This window comes from Beta vulgaris, chromosome 1 (genome assembly GCF_026745355.1).
Source record: "Beta vulgaris subsp. vulgaris cultivar EL10 chromosome 1, EL10.2, whole genome shotgun sequence".
NCBI classification, from domain to species: Eukaryota; Viridiplantae; Streptophyta; class Magnoliopsida; order Caryophyllales; family Amaranthaceae; genus Beta; species Beta vulgaris.
In genome coordinates, this window is record NC_079202.1 from 46,239,502 (window position 1) to 46,255,499 (window position 15,998).

The 15,998-nt window shown below is 38.0% G+C and overlaps 2 protein-coding genes across 3 annotated transcripts; both read left to right on the top strand.

The window, feature by feature from the left end:
* Positions 1–1,073: 1,073 nt before the first annotated feature.
* LOC104892506 (hypothetical protein) lies at positions 1,074–5,218 on the top strand. 2 transcript variants are annotated; one of them, XM_019248912.3, is made up of 3 exons: positions 1,074–1,566; positions 3,531–4,276; positions 4,487–4,649. In XM_019248912.3, exons 1-3 carry the CDS (start codon positions 1,267–1,269, stop codon positions 4,497–4,499), a joined length of 1,059 nt encoding a protein of 352 aa, XP_019104457.1. In that variant the 5' UTR covers positions 1,074–1,266; the 3' UTR covers positions 4,500–4,649. The 2 variants fall into 2 exon arrangements, with proteins under 2 accessions (XP_019104457.1, XP_010676767.1); XM_010678465.4 differs by having other exon boundaries at positions 1,079–1,566; positions 4,473–5,218.
* A 6,924-nt stretch (positions 5,219–12,142) lies between these two features.
* On the top strand, positions 12,143–14,997 carry LOC104892491 (probable xyloglucan endotransglucosylase/hydrolase protein 25). The gene is made up of 3 exons (XM_010678445.4): positions 12,143–12,635; positions 13,084–13,277; positions 14,324–14,997. The coding sequence occupies exons 1-3, from the start codon at positions 12,384–12,386 to the stop codon at positions 14,706–14,708; spliced, it is 831 nt and encodes a 276-aa protein (XP_010676747.1). The 5' UTR covers positions 12,143–12,383; the 3' UTR covers positions 14,709–14,997.
* The last annotated feature ends 1,001 nt before the right edge of the window (positions 14,998–15,998 follow it).

The following is a 15,998-nucleotide window of genomic DNA, read 5'->3' on the forward strand; positions in this document are numbered from 1 at the left end:
AGGCATTCACCCATCTAACCCACAATTTATCCTGCTTGAAGGACAGAGCCCACAGAATTTTCAGCACTGCTGCTTTGTTCCATAGTATCATGTTAGTTACATTTAGCCCACCAGTACTCTTTGGTTGTTGCAAGAATTCCCAAGCCACATGAGCCTTAGAGCTAGTATCCACTGTTCCAGACCATAGGAATTTCCTACATATTGTTTCAACTGCCTTTATCAGTTTCTTAGGCAAGGGAAATATTTGGCCCCAATAATTTTGCATACTGCTAAGAATAGTTTTTACCAGCTGAAGTCTACCAGCATAAGATAGCAAATGAGCTACCCAACCTTGAGCCCTAGCTGTAATCTTATCAATGAGGGGTTTACATTGAGAAAAATTAAGCTTTTTTGATGCTAGAGGGACTCCAAGGTACCTAAATGGCAGGGTACCAATAGGCATCTGTATTCTCTCAGCCAGTTGATTTGCCTCTTCCTGACACACACCCCCAAAATATATGCAGCTTTTCTCTATTTATCACCCATATATTTATCGCCCACACATATGTATATATATGTCGATCTATATACTTTTATTAATATGATTCGTTTACAAAATTCATAACAAAATCAAGATGGCTCGACCATGAGTTACCAAAAGTTGAATTGACGTTCAATAGCGAATGGACCCGATGTTTCACAATCGAACTAAGGTCATTACTTATTCAACCCGAGTACACTTGACTCAATTCAAGCGTACATAAAACCAAAATATGACTTGCACAAACCCGGTAAAAAATGTCTACTGACGATCATACCTGAGAATGGATCGACTTGTAAATGGAACGTTCAAACCTGTCCGGCACCCGGTATCACATAATTCATTGTGTTCGATCCAGTTGAACAAAATTTGACCAATCACAACCTGGGGCACTGACTGTTAGAATCCTAACCTATTCAGATCTAACCTGATTCACCGTGATATAACTAAAACTTGTTTGAGAACCTGTTTTGACACCACTGGCTTTCACTCGAGTCCTGACGAGTGACGACCTATCAATCTTATTCCAAATCGAATTTAGACCAAACCCAAAGGGAAAGTTGAACTTCCGCAGGCAAAGTTCCACCTTATGACGTCCTCTATATTTGACCATTTGACATGGAAGCAGAAATGCAGATTTAGTCAACCTCCTGCACTCACCTCCCTCACCGCCCTCCTCCCTGATAAAAGAAACCCAAACACAAAACCATAACAATCAATTAAAGGCAAAAAAGGGAATATAAATTATGACCACAAGAATGAAAGCAGAAAGCCTAACATTAGTGCTAGTAAATTTAGCTGGAATAATGGAGAAAGCAGACGAGTCAATTTTACCTGGAGTTTACAAAGAAGTTGGTGAAGCACTTCACGCTGATCCCACTAAACTAGGCTCTCTTACTCTCCTTCGATCCATTGTTCAATCCGCGTGTTATCCACTTGCTGTTTATCTCTCTGCTCGCCATAATCGGGCCCATGTCATTTCTCTTGGTGCTTTTCTCTGGGCTGCCGCCACTTTTCTCGTTGGGAGTTCGTCTACCTTCTTTCAGGTACTTCCAACTATTTATACTTTTAGGGGGGTGGGGGTTGGTGTTGTTGGATAGATTAAGGGCGCGTTCTCATCACCTGAACTTAATTTATTAGACCTGATTGAACCTAATTAACCTTGATTAGACCTTGTGTTTTATATTTTATTTGGACGTGCTACGTCGTGTAACTTATTTTTTTAAGGTGGAGAGAATGCATTTCTAATTGGTGGGTGGTTCATGATTGTAGTTTGTTTGAGCTAATTATGAGAACTGGACAACATTTGAGGACTGGATTATGCAATTTTTTTACAGCTTGTTTGGTTTAGTTGAATGGGTTTTGGTAGATTTGAAGAGGTAATTTTGGAAGAGTTAATTGAATAATTGTATTTGAGTAAGAGAGGTTGGTTGGTTGGTTATAGGAGTTTCTCAGTGCTGAACTTCAAAATGTTTAGTTAGGGTGAAGTTCTTTATATTTTTTTTTGCTGTATGAACCAGGGAACTTTAGGCGGAGTAGTTGTTTTTCATCTTTTATGACGAGTTGTATTGAACATATATGACAATGAATCACAAGGCAAAATGGAGAGAGAACATGCCCTATAGATTGTATACTAATGAACGAGAGCTAGCTGCAGCAAGAACAAGAATCTAATACACTAGCATAAATGTTTGCATTTCTCAAGTGGAAAGTCGAAGGTCGCTAAGTGTGTGTGTGTGTGTGTGATGGCCGGATGGGAGTGTTGAATCTAAGATGCTGTAATTGTTAATCGAGGTCTCAAAGCTGTTAAGAAATTGTATTCAGGTGTGCACAGGGTGCTCTAATAATCTTAAAGCATTGAGCTGATGAAAGGGGTGCTGACTTTTAGATTTTGCTGTATTAATTTTTTTTCCTATTCTTCATTTATTCATGGGTGTAGGAAATAAGATAAAAAGGTATGTAGAGGGAGAAAGGCTGGGGCCAGGAGAGTGAGGAAGCACGTAACATGTAAGAGATATTGCCTTAGATTGCTAGACTATTAGTTGAGTGGAGGGCAAAATAGGAAAAATATAAGCTACAGCTTTTCCGGGGGGACATACTATTGAGTGAGTATAATAGGTATATTGCAGCAATAGATATACAGGAAGGAGACAGAGAAGGGCAAATTTACATGTCAATTCTCAAATTAAGGGCTACTTTTGCAATGTTGATCATTGAGCCATTCACAGTTTGTTTCACTGTTGGCGGCTGTTGCACAATCATTATTAGTCTTGTACATTTCTATTGAAGTGAAGGTCTAATATTGATCTCTCCCTTAGTAGAATATGGAGTTGCAGTTCTTGCACACAATTGTGACCCTTTCATTGTCGTGACACAGCAGCTAATACATGCTACTACGAGTTTGCATAAGTAATTGGATTTACTGGTTGGAGGAGATCCGCTTTCTAACTTAAATTTTCAGAAATATGCCAAATGGAATTTAGTGTAAGGTGGAACCTGGTGGTGTATGTGATGCAATTCATGGAGGAAAGCACGAGTCCCTAGTGGTATTAGTCTTTCATTCTTGGAGGTTTTCTTTATTGTTAATATTCCTGGTTGAGGTGCCCACAATTTGTGCTCATAGTCTTTGCTAGTTGGGGAGCAGGGCGGGTCAGGGATGGCCAGGGGTTTGTTATCTATTCAACTTCTCTGTATAAGGTAGTAGATTATACTTGCTATTTTACCTTGTTGGTACCTGGTTCGACACAATACCTTTCGCATCATGAAATAGCAATATTTATCGTGTTATTCATTAGTGGTCTTGAATTGTTATATTCAACTCTTCCCTATGCTTACATGTTGATAGCTTGATATATAAATATAATCCTAATTAAGAAGCACTTGGCTCCTTAGTAAGTTGCCGCTGGAATGTCTATTTTTTGTTTTTCTCCCTTTCCTTCCCTTTTTGGGTCTGGTGACTCTGGTCTATCAGTATGACTATTCCATCACTTCTTATTAATTTTTCGGATAGGTGGCAGTTTCAAGAGCTCTAAATGGGATAGGGCTTGCAATTGTTGCTCCTGCTATTCAGTCCCTTGTAGCTGACTCAACAGATGACAGCAATCGAGGAACAGCATTTGGGTGGCTGCAGCTGACGGCCAATCTTGGCTCAATTGTGGGTGGGCTGTGTTCAGTTTTAATTGCTCCAATGACAATAATGGGGATCCCAGGGTGGAGAATATCTTTCCATATTGTTGGAATTATCAGTGTGATTGTGGGTATTTTAGTCCGTTTATATGCCAAAGATCCACATTTTTCTGATGAGAGTACTACAGTAGTGAGTACCAATAAATCATTCTTGTCACAAGTCAAAGAATTAGTATACGAAGCAAAATCAGTTGTAAAAATACCATCTTTCCAGATTATTGTGGCCCAGGGTGTCATGGGTTCCTTCCCTTGGTCAGCTTTGTCATTTGCAGCCATGTGGTTGGAACTCACTGGTTTTTCTCACACAAAGACAGCATTCCTTATTGGGCTATTTACTGTTGCTAGTTCACTTGGGGGCCTGTTTGGTGGTTGGCTAGGTGATAAATTTTCAAGGCGTTTACCAAATGCAGGTAGGATAATACTAGCACAGATAAGCTCTGGGTCAGCAATCCCTCTAACGGGTCTGCTTCTGTTGGGTTTACCTGATGACCCTTCTACTGCTATGATGCATGGTTTACTCATGTTCGTCACAGGGTTTTTCATATCCTGGAATGCTCCTGCTACCAACAAGTAAGTCTTGGAGAATCATGCTTGTCATTTTCCTTTGTTTTTTTTTGGGAGTGTATTCTTGTGGTTGGCTATACATTTTCCAAACCCCAGGAGGAGAGAGCATATATCAAATTTTGGGCTTCATATTGCAATTTGGTTGTTAACTTGTTATAGTTGAATATATGCTGTAATGCAAGATTATAACTGCTGTGCTCAGTCCAATTTTTGCAGAAATCGTTCCTGAAAAATCAAGAACAAGTATCTATGCATTGGATCGATCATTCGAGTCAATACTTTCATCCTTTGCGCCGCCTGTTGTTGGCATATTAGCTCAGCATGTTTATGGTTACAAGCCTGTTTCTAAAGGATCCAGTATCACAGAAGAAATCGCAACAGATCGAGCAAATGCTGCATCATTAGCCAAAGCTCTTTATGTTGCAATTGCGATTCCTATAGCCTTGTGCTGCATTATCTACTCATTCTTATATAGCACTTACCCGAGAGATAAGGAGCGGGCCCAGATGCAGGCATTAGTAGAGGCTGAGATGCAGCAACTGGAGGCTGACAACTTATTTGAAGGGCAATACTCTTTGGCCGAGATATCAAAATCAGAAGAGCTGCTTTATCCCGAGGATGGAAACATTGAGATGGATTACAAACTAGAAGATGATGACAATGATGATGACAAGATGTTGCTCCATCATCAAACATAGGAGTAAGATGATGATGTATTCATATAGTTACAAGTATTTGGGAGTTTAACAGATATTTATAGAGCTAGTAGTCTAAGCAGAATTTTTTACACGGAAGATTTAAGGGAAAATTCTCACGAAATGTCATGTGTACATAATAGGATTTTGTACTTGTTCTGCTATCATTGTACAGAATAGGATTTGTAATGGTATTGAAGAAATAGCGTTGTATAATGTCCTTTTTAATGAAATTAGTAATGTCATTAGATCTTGACCTAGTGTTTCTACATTTACTTTAGCATATATTAGTAGTTTTCAAGTATCTTTTGTTTCAAGCGAGCAAAGATTTTGGTATAAGTTACCCCTTGTTAATTGCCTGACGGTTGAGCGATTGGGCCGGAGCTTATTTATACGTAGCGAATTTTGGCATGTATTGAAATTTATGGATGAGAGCCAGAAAGAGCAATTCATCCATTACATGTAGAGGTGGTTATTGGACAGGGTAGCCCAATGCTTAAAGGGTTAGGGTCAATTTTACAGGGCTTTTATTGGACAGGGTCATTATTGGATAGGGCCATTATAGGGTCAACAAAGAAACCCAATAATTTTAAAAAATAAAATAAGTTCGGTAGAAACAATTACATATTCGGATTCACATTCATTTATACTTACTTTTGGCTCTTTTGTTTCCTTGTTTTTCTTGCTCGTTTACAGACCCGCCATAACCATTTGGCCCGACCTGCTACCGACCCTTTATGAGGCGACCCTCTTATGACCCGACCCGCTTCCGACCCGCACTGACCCTGACCCGACCCGTCCAATAACCAGGTCTACTTACATGGGACATGACATGAAAGCACACTGCAATTGTTAATTTGCATGGAAGCTAAAAGCCGTACGTAGAGTATACGTAAGTAGTAGTATACTCTGCAAAGTGATATCTTTGTTTTTGTTGCGGAGGCATGATTTTAGTAGTGGTGAAATTAGTTACATTTGGTGCTTAATTAAGTATGAAGTCACTTAACAAGGACCCTTTGGTCTAATGGTATGACTTCCTATCTCCCACATGGACGACCAAGGTTCAAATCTTGGTGGAAGTAAAATTTCAATATTGTTGTTGGGGTGTGTGTGTGTTAGGGCTTGTTGGGCTTTTGAGTGAGTGACCCTGTGCGAGGGCAGCCTAGAGGAAATTCATCTTACCACGGATTCCTGAAATGGGGCCCAAAAAAAATAGGATGAAGTAACCGTATATATAGATCCCAGTAGTTCCTAAAGATGAGAGAGAAACTTAAAAAGCAAAAGTTCTGTAGAGAGAGAAAAAAAGAGGAAAAAAAGGGAAAAACCCCAAGAAAGCACTTCTCCTTTCTCATGCTTGCCCCTTATGCCCTTCTCCCATGGAGTCCATCTACCCGCACCTCAGATCTGACAAAGCATCCATCCTATCCAAAATAATTACACCTACATGGTTACTTACAATCCTAGTATTGCTTATTTTCGAAGTCCAAAACTGCTTTTTATTTTTGTTTAATACCACTAAACAAGACATTAAAGACAAATTCCCTAAAGGTAATAATTGCAAACCATCCTCTCCCATAGGAGGAAGCTCCAACTTTATAAAAATCGGAAATATTTCGATTTTTTTTCCAGATTTCTTGGAAGAAGTCCCGAATTAATTTTCACCACAAGCAAAGTAATATGGCCAATACAAATCCAAATTGTAGCCAAGAATGATTCAACTACTCTTCTACTCTTCCAGATAAGTTTTTGCAACCCTCTCATTTAATTTCTTTAATAATTTTTCTGGTTGGGGTCATGATTAATTACTTGTCTGCTTATTGTTGTTGGGTTTTCTTGGGTTACTTGTTGAAATTAATTTGCTTTCTTTTAGTGTGCTTTACAATTTCTCGATTTTTTCCTTCTACTGTGATTTTTCTTAACTGGATTTCCCCCCCTCTCTGAGTTCTATATAATGCCCCCTTTTTTCACCCAAATGCACCATAGTCACCGAAATCTCTATCTCATTCTAACCTTTCGTGCAATCTCTCTTATCTCCTCTTCTACTTTCATGTCTGACGCCCGTGTTTGTTTGAATATCAACAGTACCAAGCCCGTTTCCCGCTCTATCACCATGATTTTTCGAATACGAGTCTTCTGAATTCTTCCTCTCTTATGAGGGGGTCCATGAGTTGTGTCCTCTTTGTGGTATCAATGGCCATATCCTTGCTCTTTGCCCCAATATACCCGCACCTTGCCTCGAGTTTGTCGTAGCCAAGCTTGAAGCAAGCAACATCAACCCCCCTCTCCCAACAACAATGAAAACAATCATTGGTTCTTTGTTAAGCCTCAATGTAGAGGTAGACCCCCCTTCAAAGGTAAGAAGTACACCCCACCCACGCCTCCTCCTTCTAAGGACATTGATCATAGCAACCTCACTTGCAAGGAAATCATCTTTAACCCCCTCTTCCCCCCATTATGCCGACATGGTTGCCACCACCAATGCATTTGCTCCATACCCGAGTTCCAAATCAATGCCAATGATGGGGTGCAACTCAATCCACCGATTCTAAGCCCTCCACTCCACTCCATAACCTTGAACCTATTCTCAAAGATCCAAATGATGACATAGATGATGAATTCCTCAATGCTTTAGGTGTTATCCACCACAATCCTAATGTTCTTTTTGATGCGGATATGACGGAAATTCTATCTACATCGGCTATGGGTTCAAGATCCCTTGTTGGTCCCTTCCAGTCTTCCTTCATCAGGGTCACTAGATTCTTGATGGTGCCCTAATTGCCGGTGAATTAATTGAGTCTTGTAAAAGAAGAAACTTGAAAACCGCTGTCTTGAAGCTTGACTTCCACCAGGCCTTTGATAGCATTTCATGGTCTTTTCTTGATTGGGTTCTTGATCAAATGGGGGTTCCCGAAAAAGTGGAGAGGATGGATTAGATCTTGTGTGAAGTCGGCTTCTGCTTCCATATTGATAAATGGTTCCTCGACACCTCCTTTCAAGCTTCAAAGGGGGTTACGCCAAGGCGACCCCCTCTCACCTTTCCTGTTTAACTTGGTAGCAGAATCTCTTAATCTTCTCATCATAAAGGCCACGAATCTCCATCTATGGGAAGGTATTCAAGTTTCGCTAAATGGTACAAAGATCATGCACTTACAGTTTGTGGATGACACGATCATTTTTTGCCCCCTAGATTGGATTATTTGATGAACATTAAGAAGACCTTGATCTCATTCCAATTAGCATCTGAGTTACAGGTAAACTTTCATAAGAGTTCCTATTTGCGATAAACATCGACGATTCATGGCTTAATTCTATAGCCGAGGCCTTGCAATGCAAACATGGGCTTCTCCCTACAACCTATTTGGCCTCCCAATTGGGGGCACTCTATCCAGGATTTCTACATGGGAACCGATCATAAAAAGATTCACAAAAAACTTGCAACATGGCAAGGTAAGCTCCTCTCATTAGGCGGCCGTCTAACGCTCATAAAATCTGCTCTTTCCCGTCTACCTCTGTATTATATTTCACTGTATCCTGGCTCAAAATTCGTGATTGATCAAATGAACAAAATTCAGAGAAAATTCTTTTGGAGTGGCTCTTTGGATAAAAAATCGATGTGTTTGGTTTCATGGGCACGCATCGAACTGTCGAAAATTATAGGTGGTCTTGGAGTAGGGTGTCCTTTTTCCCGCAACATAGCCCTATTGTTCACGTGGATATGGAGGTATTCTTATGAACCCCAAGCTTTATGGAGGAAAGGAGAAGTATGGGTACTCCTCCAATCTCATAATCAGTGAGATATCTCCTCCCTCCAATAGATGACCCTGGAACCTTATCTCCTCTTCTATTTTCAAGCATCCTATTGCAAAATCCTGGACTTCCTCTTTGATCGGAAAAAGCGTGGGTAACGTGCAAGCACCCTCTTCTGGCACGAAATATGGATTGGAAGCCTTCCATTAAAACTGCTCTTTCCAAGGCTGTTTTCAATAACAAGGATGCTACTATTTCATCTCTCGGGGAGTGGGACATTTTAAATTGGTTATGGGGTTTTTCATGGTCATGCCCACTTCGGTCCCCACATCTTGCAGAAAAGGAAAACCTTCTTTCCCTTTTGGCGAATGCTTCTCTAAACCCGCAAAATGAAGATGCCCTTGGATGGACACCCTGCAGATCCGGGTCCTTCTCAGTCAAATCTTCCCACCATGAACTCGCTAAATCATCCCCGCTTGCAAGCACTGATACTATGAGAGGTATTTGGAGGATCTAGTTCCCCCAAGAATTGAAATTTTCATGTGGATGACATTCATGGGTAATATCAACATAAGGTCGAGGCTTACAAAAATTGGTATCCTTCAAGCAGATGATTCACTTTGCATCTTTTGCCATGAGTCCCCGGAAGATATGAACCACCTTTTCATTCATTGCCATCTCTCCAGTTCGATATGGTCATGGTGGCTTGCATTATAAAACCTTCATTGGGTATTTCCATCCTCCCTAAAGAATGCCTTCCACCAGTGGAACTTCTATGGCCGCGGCAAATTCCTCAAGAAGATTTGGATTGCAATCTTTTGCATCATCTCTTGGACAATTTGGAAGAAGAGGAATAAGCGTGTCTTCCAAATCTCTGCATCATCCCTATATGATGAGCTAAAAGATCTTGTACTTATTGGCCTTAGTTGGTGGATTGATGGATGGGGCGAACCCTTTACATACAACACAAATGAGTTACTTCGCAATCCCTCATGCTTGCAATGGTCTCCCCTCTCTATTTTATCTGTACCTTATTAGCCTCCAGACATTCCTTCGCCATCATGGTCTCCTCCACCTCCTACCTACATTAAATGGAACGTTGACAACTTCGTCAACCTTCTTGCTTCCTTTTCGGCCATTGGAGAAGTCTTAAGGAATTCAAATGGGAATTTCATGTGCTTGTTTTCAAGTCTTATTCCCCATATTGAAATAAACTTCGCCAAGTTCTTTGGAATCCTTAGAGCCATTAATATATCCCTTTCCTTTCCAAGTATTTGCGTTGCAACATCATAATTGAATCGGATTCAGCCAACACGGTGGCTTAGTGTAACGTACGCATGTCATGGGGTTCCTTGGAACCTCAACTTTCCTCTCAATGTCATCCGTCATGCTTTTTCCAACCTTTCCCTCTCAATATATCACAAGGTAGGTCCTCCAACATGGTTGCAGATGCACTTTCACAAGCAAGGGTTGATTCGAGACATTGAGTTCCTAACATGGGTGATCCTCAATCCTGAGTTTAAATTCTCAAAAATTTTGTTTCATTTTACCCTTTGATTTGTTTTTTTGTCATGCCTTTTCCAATCTCTCCCTCTCAATCTATCACAAGGGTAGGTCGTCCAGCATGGTTGCAGATGCACTTGTCAAGCAAGGGTTGATTCGAGACTCTGAGTTCTTGGCATGGGTGATCCTCAATCCTGAGTCTAAATTCTCAACATTTTTGTTTCATTTTACCCTTTGATTTGTTCTCTAAGTCTATCTCATGTGATAGGCTTGATCTATGAGCTTATGGCCCAGTTTATTATAGCCCCTTGGCCTTTAATGAAAATTAAACTTATCAAAAAGAAATAGAGAATCAAAAACTATCAAAATTTATGAATAAGATTCCACTATTTTTTTATTTCTATCTGGAGTGGGTTGTTGACCCACTGAGTAAATAAAGCTTTTACCGAAAATTTTCATTTTCATAATCACCAAACAACATTTAACTATTTCTAGAAAATTCAATTACATGAAAATAAATTTCACAAAAAATTTACACTCCCTATCACCAACCAAACAAATCTTTTCTCATCCTTATCAACCTTATTTAAGAAACCTGTGAATTCTCCCTGAATTGTCATCATTTTCTTTTTGGTGAAAAAGGATTATTTCATGTATGTCATTTCCTTCTACAAACTGAACATTCTGGATTTTGCGCCTTTTTGAGGGAGCCAGTTAGACAACTGCTACTCGTCCTATTTTCTTTGTGACATGACAAAAATAACCGACCCTTGTCTTCTTTACCACCTCTTTCTCTTACCCTGCCATGCAATTTTATCTTCTCCCAGTTTTGTCTCTTGTTACACTATGGTTTTGTTAGTTTTGTCTCTTGCTACACTGGTTTTGTTTAGATATCAAAAACGTTTTTGATTGTGTTACTTGGTTTGTTCAACACATTAGTATCATTGACTATATAAGCGCTTATTTAGTTCATAATACAAACATATTATCTTACTAAGAAAGTTGTAATTTGTTGGGAAGTTATTAGGAAATTATCTAATCATGCTAGTTGTTATTTTGACATTTACATATGTCTGATATGTTCCGAAATTGACCTGTGAATTCTGACATACCAGATTAAGGAAGCAAAAACTGCTTATAAGTTACTCTACAGTTCATAGAAGAATTTCAACTTTCTAAAGAAGTCCCGCCTTTTCATTTGCGAGCCAAACAACATGTAAAATAATAAAATATGCAATTCTTCGAGTCTCATTTCCACGTGTTGAGATCCTCTAGAGTTTCAAAATAACTCTACACGGTAGAGTTCGTTAAACATCAGTCGTTGATTAAGAAATCAAAGGCTTGTATTTTCTTTCCAAAAAATCCCCCTATTCCCCCCGAATATCTTGCCCATATCTTTTCCTTTCCCACTAATCATGGGCCTTTGATTTTATAATATATGGTCAGGATTCAACTCTACTTTGTAGAGTTTTAATAAAACGCTAGAGGATCCGGACCCCTTTCCTCTATTTATTTTCAGCTAAATAGTAGTACTAAGAGATACCAATAGCTATTTTGGAAAAGAACTTCATTAATCGTCAATATTGTGATCAATGTTGATGAATCTCGAGTCTCGACTCCAAATGAGTAAAATATTTTAGATGTAAATAATACTCCCTCTGTCCCATAATATAGTGCTTGTTTCTATTTTACACGGTCTTCAAGATATAACTTTGACCTTTAATATCTTCAATTCCGTATTAATAAAAAATATAAAAATTTGATATTATGAAACTACATATCGAGACGAATCTAACAAGATCCCATATGAATATGTTTTTTTATATATACAAATGAGAATATTCAGTCAAAGATTTTAAAGTTTGACCCACCAAAAATGAAATAGGCACTATATTATGGGACGGAGGGAGTAACACCTAATCCAAGTGCTTCACCCTCTTAAAATATCACTCACAAACTTCCATGAAATCCAATTTTATTCTCCCTACCTCTCCTAAATAAACTCCTGTCTTCTTCTATATAAATACCACTCTGGGCCTTTTCCAATACAATCTCTCAACCATACGCTCACATGCCTTAACTTTCGCTACTTAAGGACTCGTAGAAGAAGAATACAAGAATTTTACACCAAAAAATTCATAGCTTCTTCTCCTTTGCCTTAAACCATAATGATGATCATTTTGATGCTACTGTTGCAGTTTTTGATGGGTGTTTATGGGGAAAACTTCATTCAAGATTTAAAAATAACATGGGGAAATGATAGAGGAAAGATTCTTAACGATGGACAGCTTCTGACCCTTACTCTTGATAATTATTCAGGTTCTGGCTTCGAGTCTAGTAAGGAATATCACTTTGGTAAGATTGATATGCAGATTAAGCTCGTACCTGGGAACTCTGCTGGAACTGTCACAGCTTATTATGTACTATTTCTTCCTTCTTTTGTCCAATTGCTTATATTTTACTTTTTTTCAAAAAAGGAATTGCTTATATTATACTCCTTCTGTTTCGAAAGTTCATTTTATTCAATTCGCTCTAACAAATAAAGAACAACAAAAGAAAACTGAGAGAGTATTTTTTATAAGTTCCATAAGTTAGTTAACTGTCATGGTATGAAATTTGTTTTTGTCACCATATAAATATATAATTTCTCCATTTCCCTCCCTCCTTTTCTACTTTTCGAAGTTGTAAATTACTTATGTCTCAACCTTTCTTCTATCTTATCGATGTTTTTTTTCCCTCTCTATAACTCATTATCTCTCTCATCTCCTTAAACTTGTGTATCAGGTAAATGATGCAAGTGAAAAAATGGAGGAAATATTTCCATAGTAGATCATTTTTAGTTTTCTAAATGGTTCCATGGTTTTTCAGCTATCATCGAAGGGTGATACCCATGATGAGATAGATTATGAATTTCTTGGGAACTTGACTGGTCAACCTTACACCGTGCACACCAATGTATATGCTGAAGGGAAAGGGGAAAGAGAGCAACAATTTCACCTCTGGTTTGATCCAACTGTTGAGTTCCATACTTACTCCATCCTCTGGAATCCACAAACAATCATGTAAGTTTTTTTCAACTGAAGAAAAAGATATAATTCATTGTTGAAATTCATATGACATATACAATTGATTTTTAAAAAAAGAATTACAATCTAGATTGATCAAATAGGATATAACTATGATGACATCATGACGATCAACTAGATTTGACAATTTTGCATAACTTTTGTTTGTTTGCTAAATCATGCAGCCTTCTATGAGAACGTCTATTTCCTAGTATGATTTTGAGAACATATAAAGTCGTGTCAAACTCGACAATATGCAATATAACTTGATCATATATTGTGGTTATACATAAGGAAAATATAGTCACGTGAGTTCTTGTTAAATTTTCTCGATGTATACTTTCAAAATATCAACTTTATATAATTTTTCTCGTAAATAAACATATTAATAGTTAATAATATGCTTTAATTGGTAACCGTGTCAAGAAAAATGCGTCAAAGTATTTTGAAACATAGGTTAGAGGAAGTATATATATGTAGGGTAGTTCACTTATTAGTCATGTTTTATTCAATGAATATCTAATTTACACAATTATTGTAAATTTTCCATAGATAAGATACTCAATGCATATCTAAATTTACGCAATTATTGTAGATCTCTATTATATAAACGAAGGGGGAGCTATGATGTCCCCTTTAAAAAGTCATTTATGTCCTTAGTTTAATATATAATTGGATATTCAAATCTTCTACAATATATCCATTCCTAATTTAAAGATGGGATCAAAATTCTAATAATAAATTAAATAAAATAAGCATTAATAAAGTACCTTGACACAATTAGAAAAATGGTTATTTAATTAAAAAAAAATTACAAATTTCAATTGATTATAAGAACTTATATCTAAATGTTCATTACAATTTCTAATCATTTTACGTTAGTTTGTACAACAATAATTACAAATCACACTTCTAAAATTATATTTAGATGAAATTTATTAAGAACAGACTCAAACCATCGACGCACGCATCGCGTGCATAAAAGACTAGTTTTCCAAAGATGAGATACTCAATGAATATCTAAATTTATGCAATTAATGTAGATTTTCCATAGATGAGATACCCATAAGGGAATTCAAGAATAGGGAGTCGATAGGCATCCCATTCCCAAAGACCCATGCAATGAGACTCTACTCTAGCATATGGAATGCTGATCAATGGGCGACTCAAGGAGGCCGGATCAAAACCGATTGGAGTCAAGCTCCATTTCGTGCATCCTACCGGAACTTTAAGGCGGATGCTTGCGTTAGAGACGCCGGACGAACATCGTGCAGTCCTCGAACACTTACTTGGATGACAAAGAAGCTTGATGATTTGAACGTCAATAGGCTTAAATGGGTAAGGGAGAATTTCATGATTTATAACTATTGCACCGATACTAAGAGGTTCCCACAAGGTCTCCCAAAGGAATGCCGCGTCCGCGAGTGAAAACTAAAATTAAGAGTATTTCCAGTGTTCAGCTTGTATAAAAGGGGTTAAATATGTATTTCATCTTTCGTTCACTCCACTACCTTAGGTAATTATGTTGTTAGGTAATAAGTATATGGTAGTTTTGGTTCACTGTTATTGCGAAAGTACTACCCTCTATCGATGTCACGCATTGCAGTATCGCTATGTTATGTATATGTACCGTTGATATGGTAAGTGACATGTAATAATGTATACCATTGTTAGCTTTTGCAAAAAAAAAAAGAAAAAGATTGCCCACTTACAATTACCTGGCATGAACCAACTTAGCTGTATTAAACTGGTTTATAACTTGTAATTGCATCACTTGGATCAATTTAGCTTTCCCTGCATTATATTCATAGTGCATAACAAGTCCAATTTGCGAAAAAATATGAGAAAAAAAGGAGATATTCATAATGGTACAGAGGTTGAAGTGGAAAGAATCATGAAGGATGAGTGGTTGAAGTGGTCTCTAAAAGCATTTCCGTTTTATAAGTTTGCCATAAATAGAAGAATGACCCCGTCAAGTTTAATTAAGATGTATATTGTCTCCAAAATATGACACCTAAGAATAAGTAGAGACTAAATGACTTAAATTGGTTCGATCTGGTCTAATGTATTTTTGGGTTTGGGCTGCACCATATATCATCATTGGATATTAAGTTGAGACGGATAACAAAAGTAGTTGTTTGCACACTGCACTGGCCAGAGATCTAAATCAAACTAGCGTCAAGTTGTGCCAAGCCGCCCCACATCTAGTATTAGACATGCAGCAGCGATTGAACCATGTCGTGCTCATTGTGATATCGACGATTTTATCTATTACTAAAAACTACTATGTTTCAATATCTATACACCGAGAGTAGAACATAAAATTCCATCTAGAAAGTCCAATCTAGATATGTGATAATTCAATGGAACACGTACAAGAGGGGGGGGGGGGTGAATTGTACTTTGTAACTTTTGGCAAAGTTTTTTGCGGAGTTATCAAACTATAAAGGAACGGTAGGTGATATGAGAGGCAGAGAAATATAAGATTGAGAAAACTTCTTGACACTAATCAAGAAGTGAAAACCTCAAAAACTTTATTATTGTAATGACTCTATTACAATAACACTCTACAACTCGAGTTCCTCTCGAACTCAAGTTCCCACAGTAATCCCCTCTGATTACTGGATTTCTCCTCTCTCTTGCTTCTACTCCGAAGCCTCTACTCACTGACTTAACTCTAAGTCGTTACAAGAGTCACTCAACCCTTGTTCCCCAAAA

What these genes read in the sequence shown, in the direction of transcription:
- LOC104892491 (XM_010678445.4), top strand. Translation starts at nt 12,384, where the DNA reads ATGATGATCATTTTGATGCTACTGTTGCAGTTTTTGATGGGTGTTTAT. An exon ending in GAACTGTCACAGCTTATTAT is followed by an intron (nt 12,636 to 13,083) that starts GTACTATTTCTT and finishes ATGGTTTTTCAG; the next exon opens with CTATCATCGAAGGGTGATAC. An exon ending in TGGAATCCACAAACAATCAT is followed by an intron (nt 13,278 to 14,323) that starts GTAAGTTTTTTT and finishes CAATTAATGTAG; the next exon opens with ATTTTCCATAGATGAGATAC.
- LOC104892506 (XM_010678465.4), top strand. Translation starts at nt 1,267, where the DNA reads ATGACCACAAGAATGAAAGCAGAAAGCCTAACATTAGTGCTAGTAAAT. An exon ending in GTTCGTCTACCTTCTTTCAG is followed by an intron (nt 1,567 to 3,530) that starts GTACTTCCAACT and finishes TTTTTCGGATAG; the next exon opens with GTGGCAGTTTCAAGAGCTCT. An exon ending in AATGCTCCTGCTACCAACAA is followed by an intron (nt 4,277 to 4,472) that starts GTAAGTCTTGGA and finishes TGCTGTGCTCAG; the next exon opens with TCCAATTTTTGCAGAAATCG.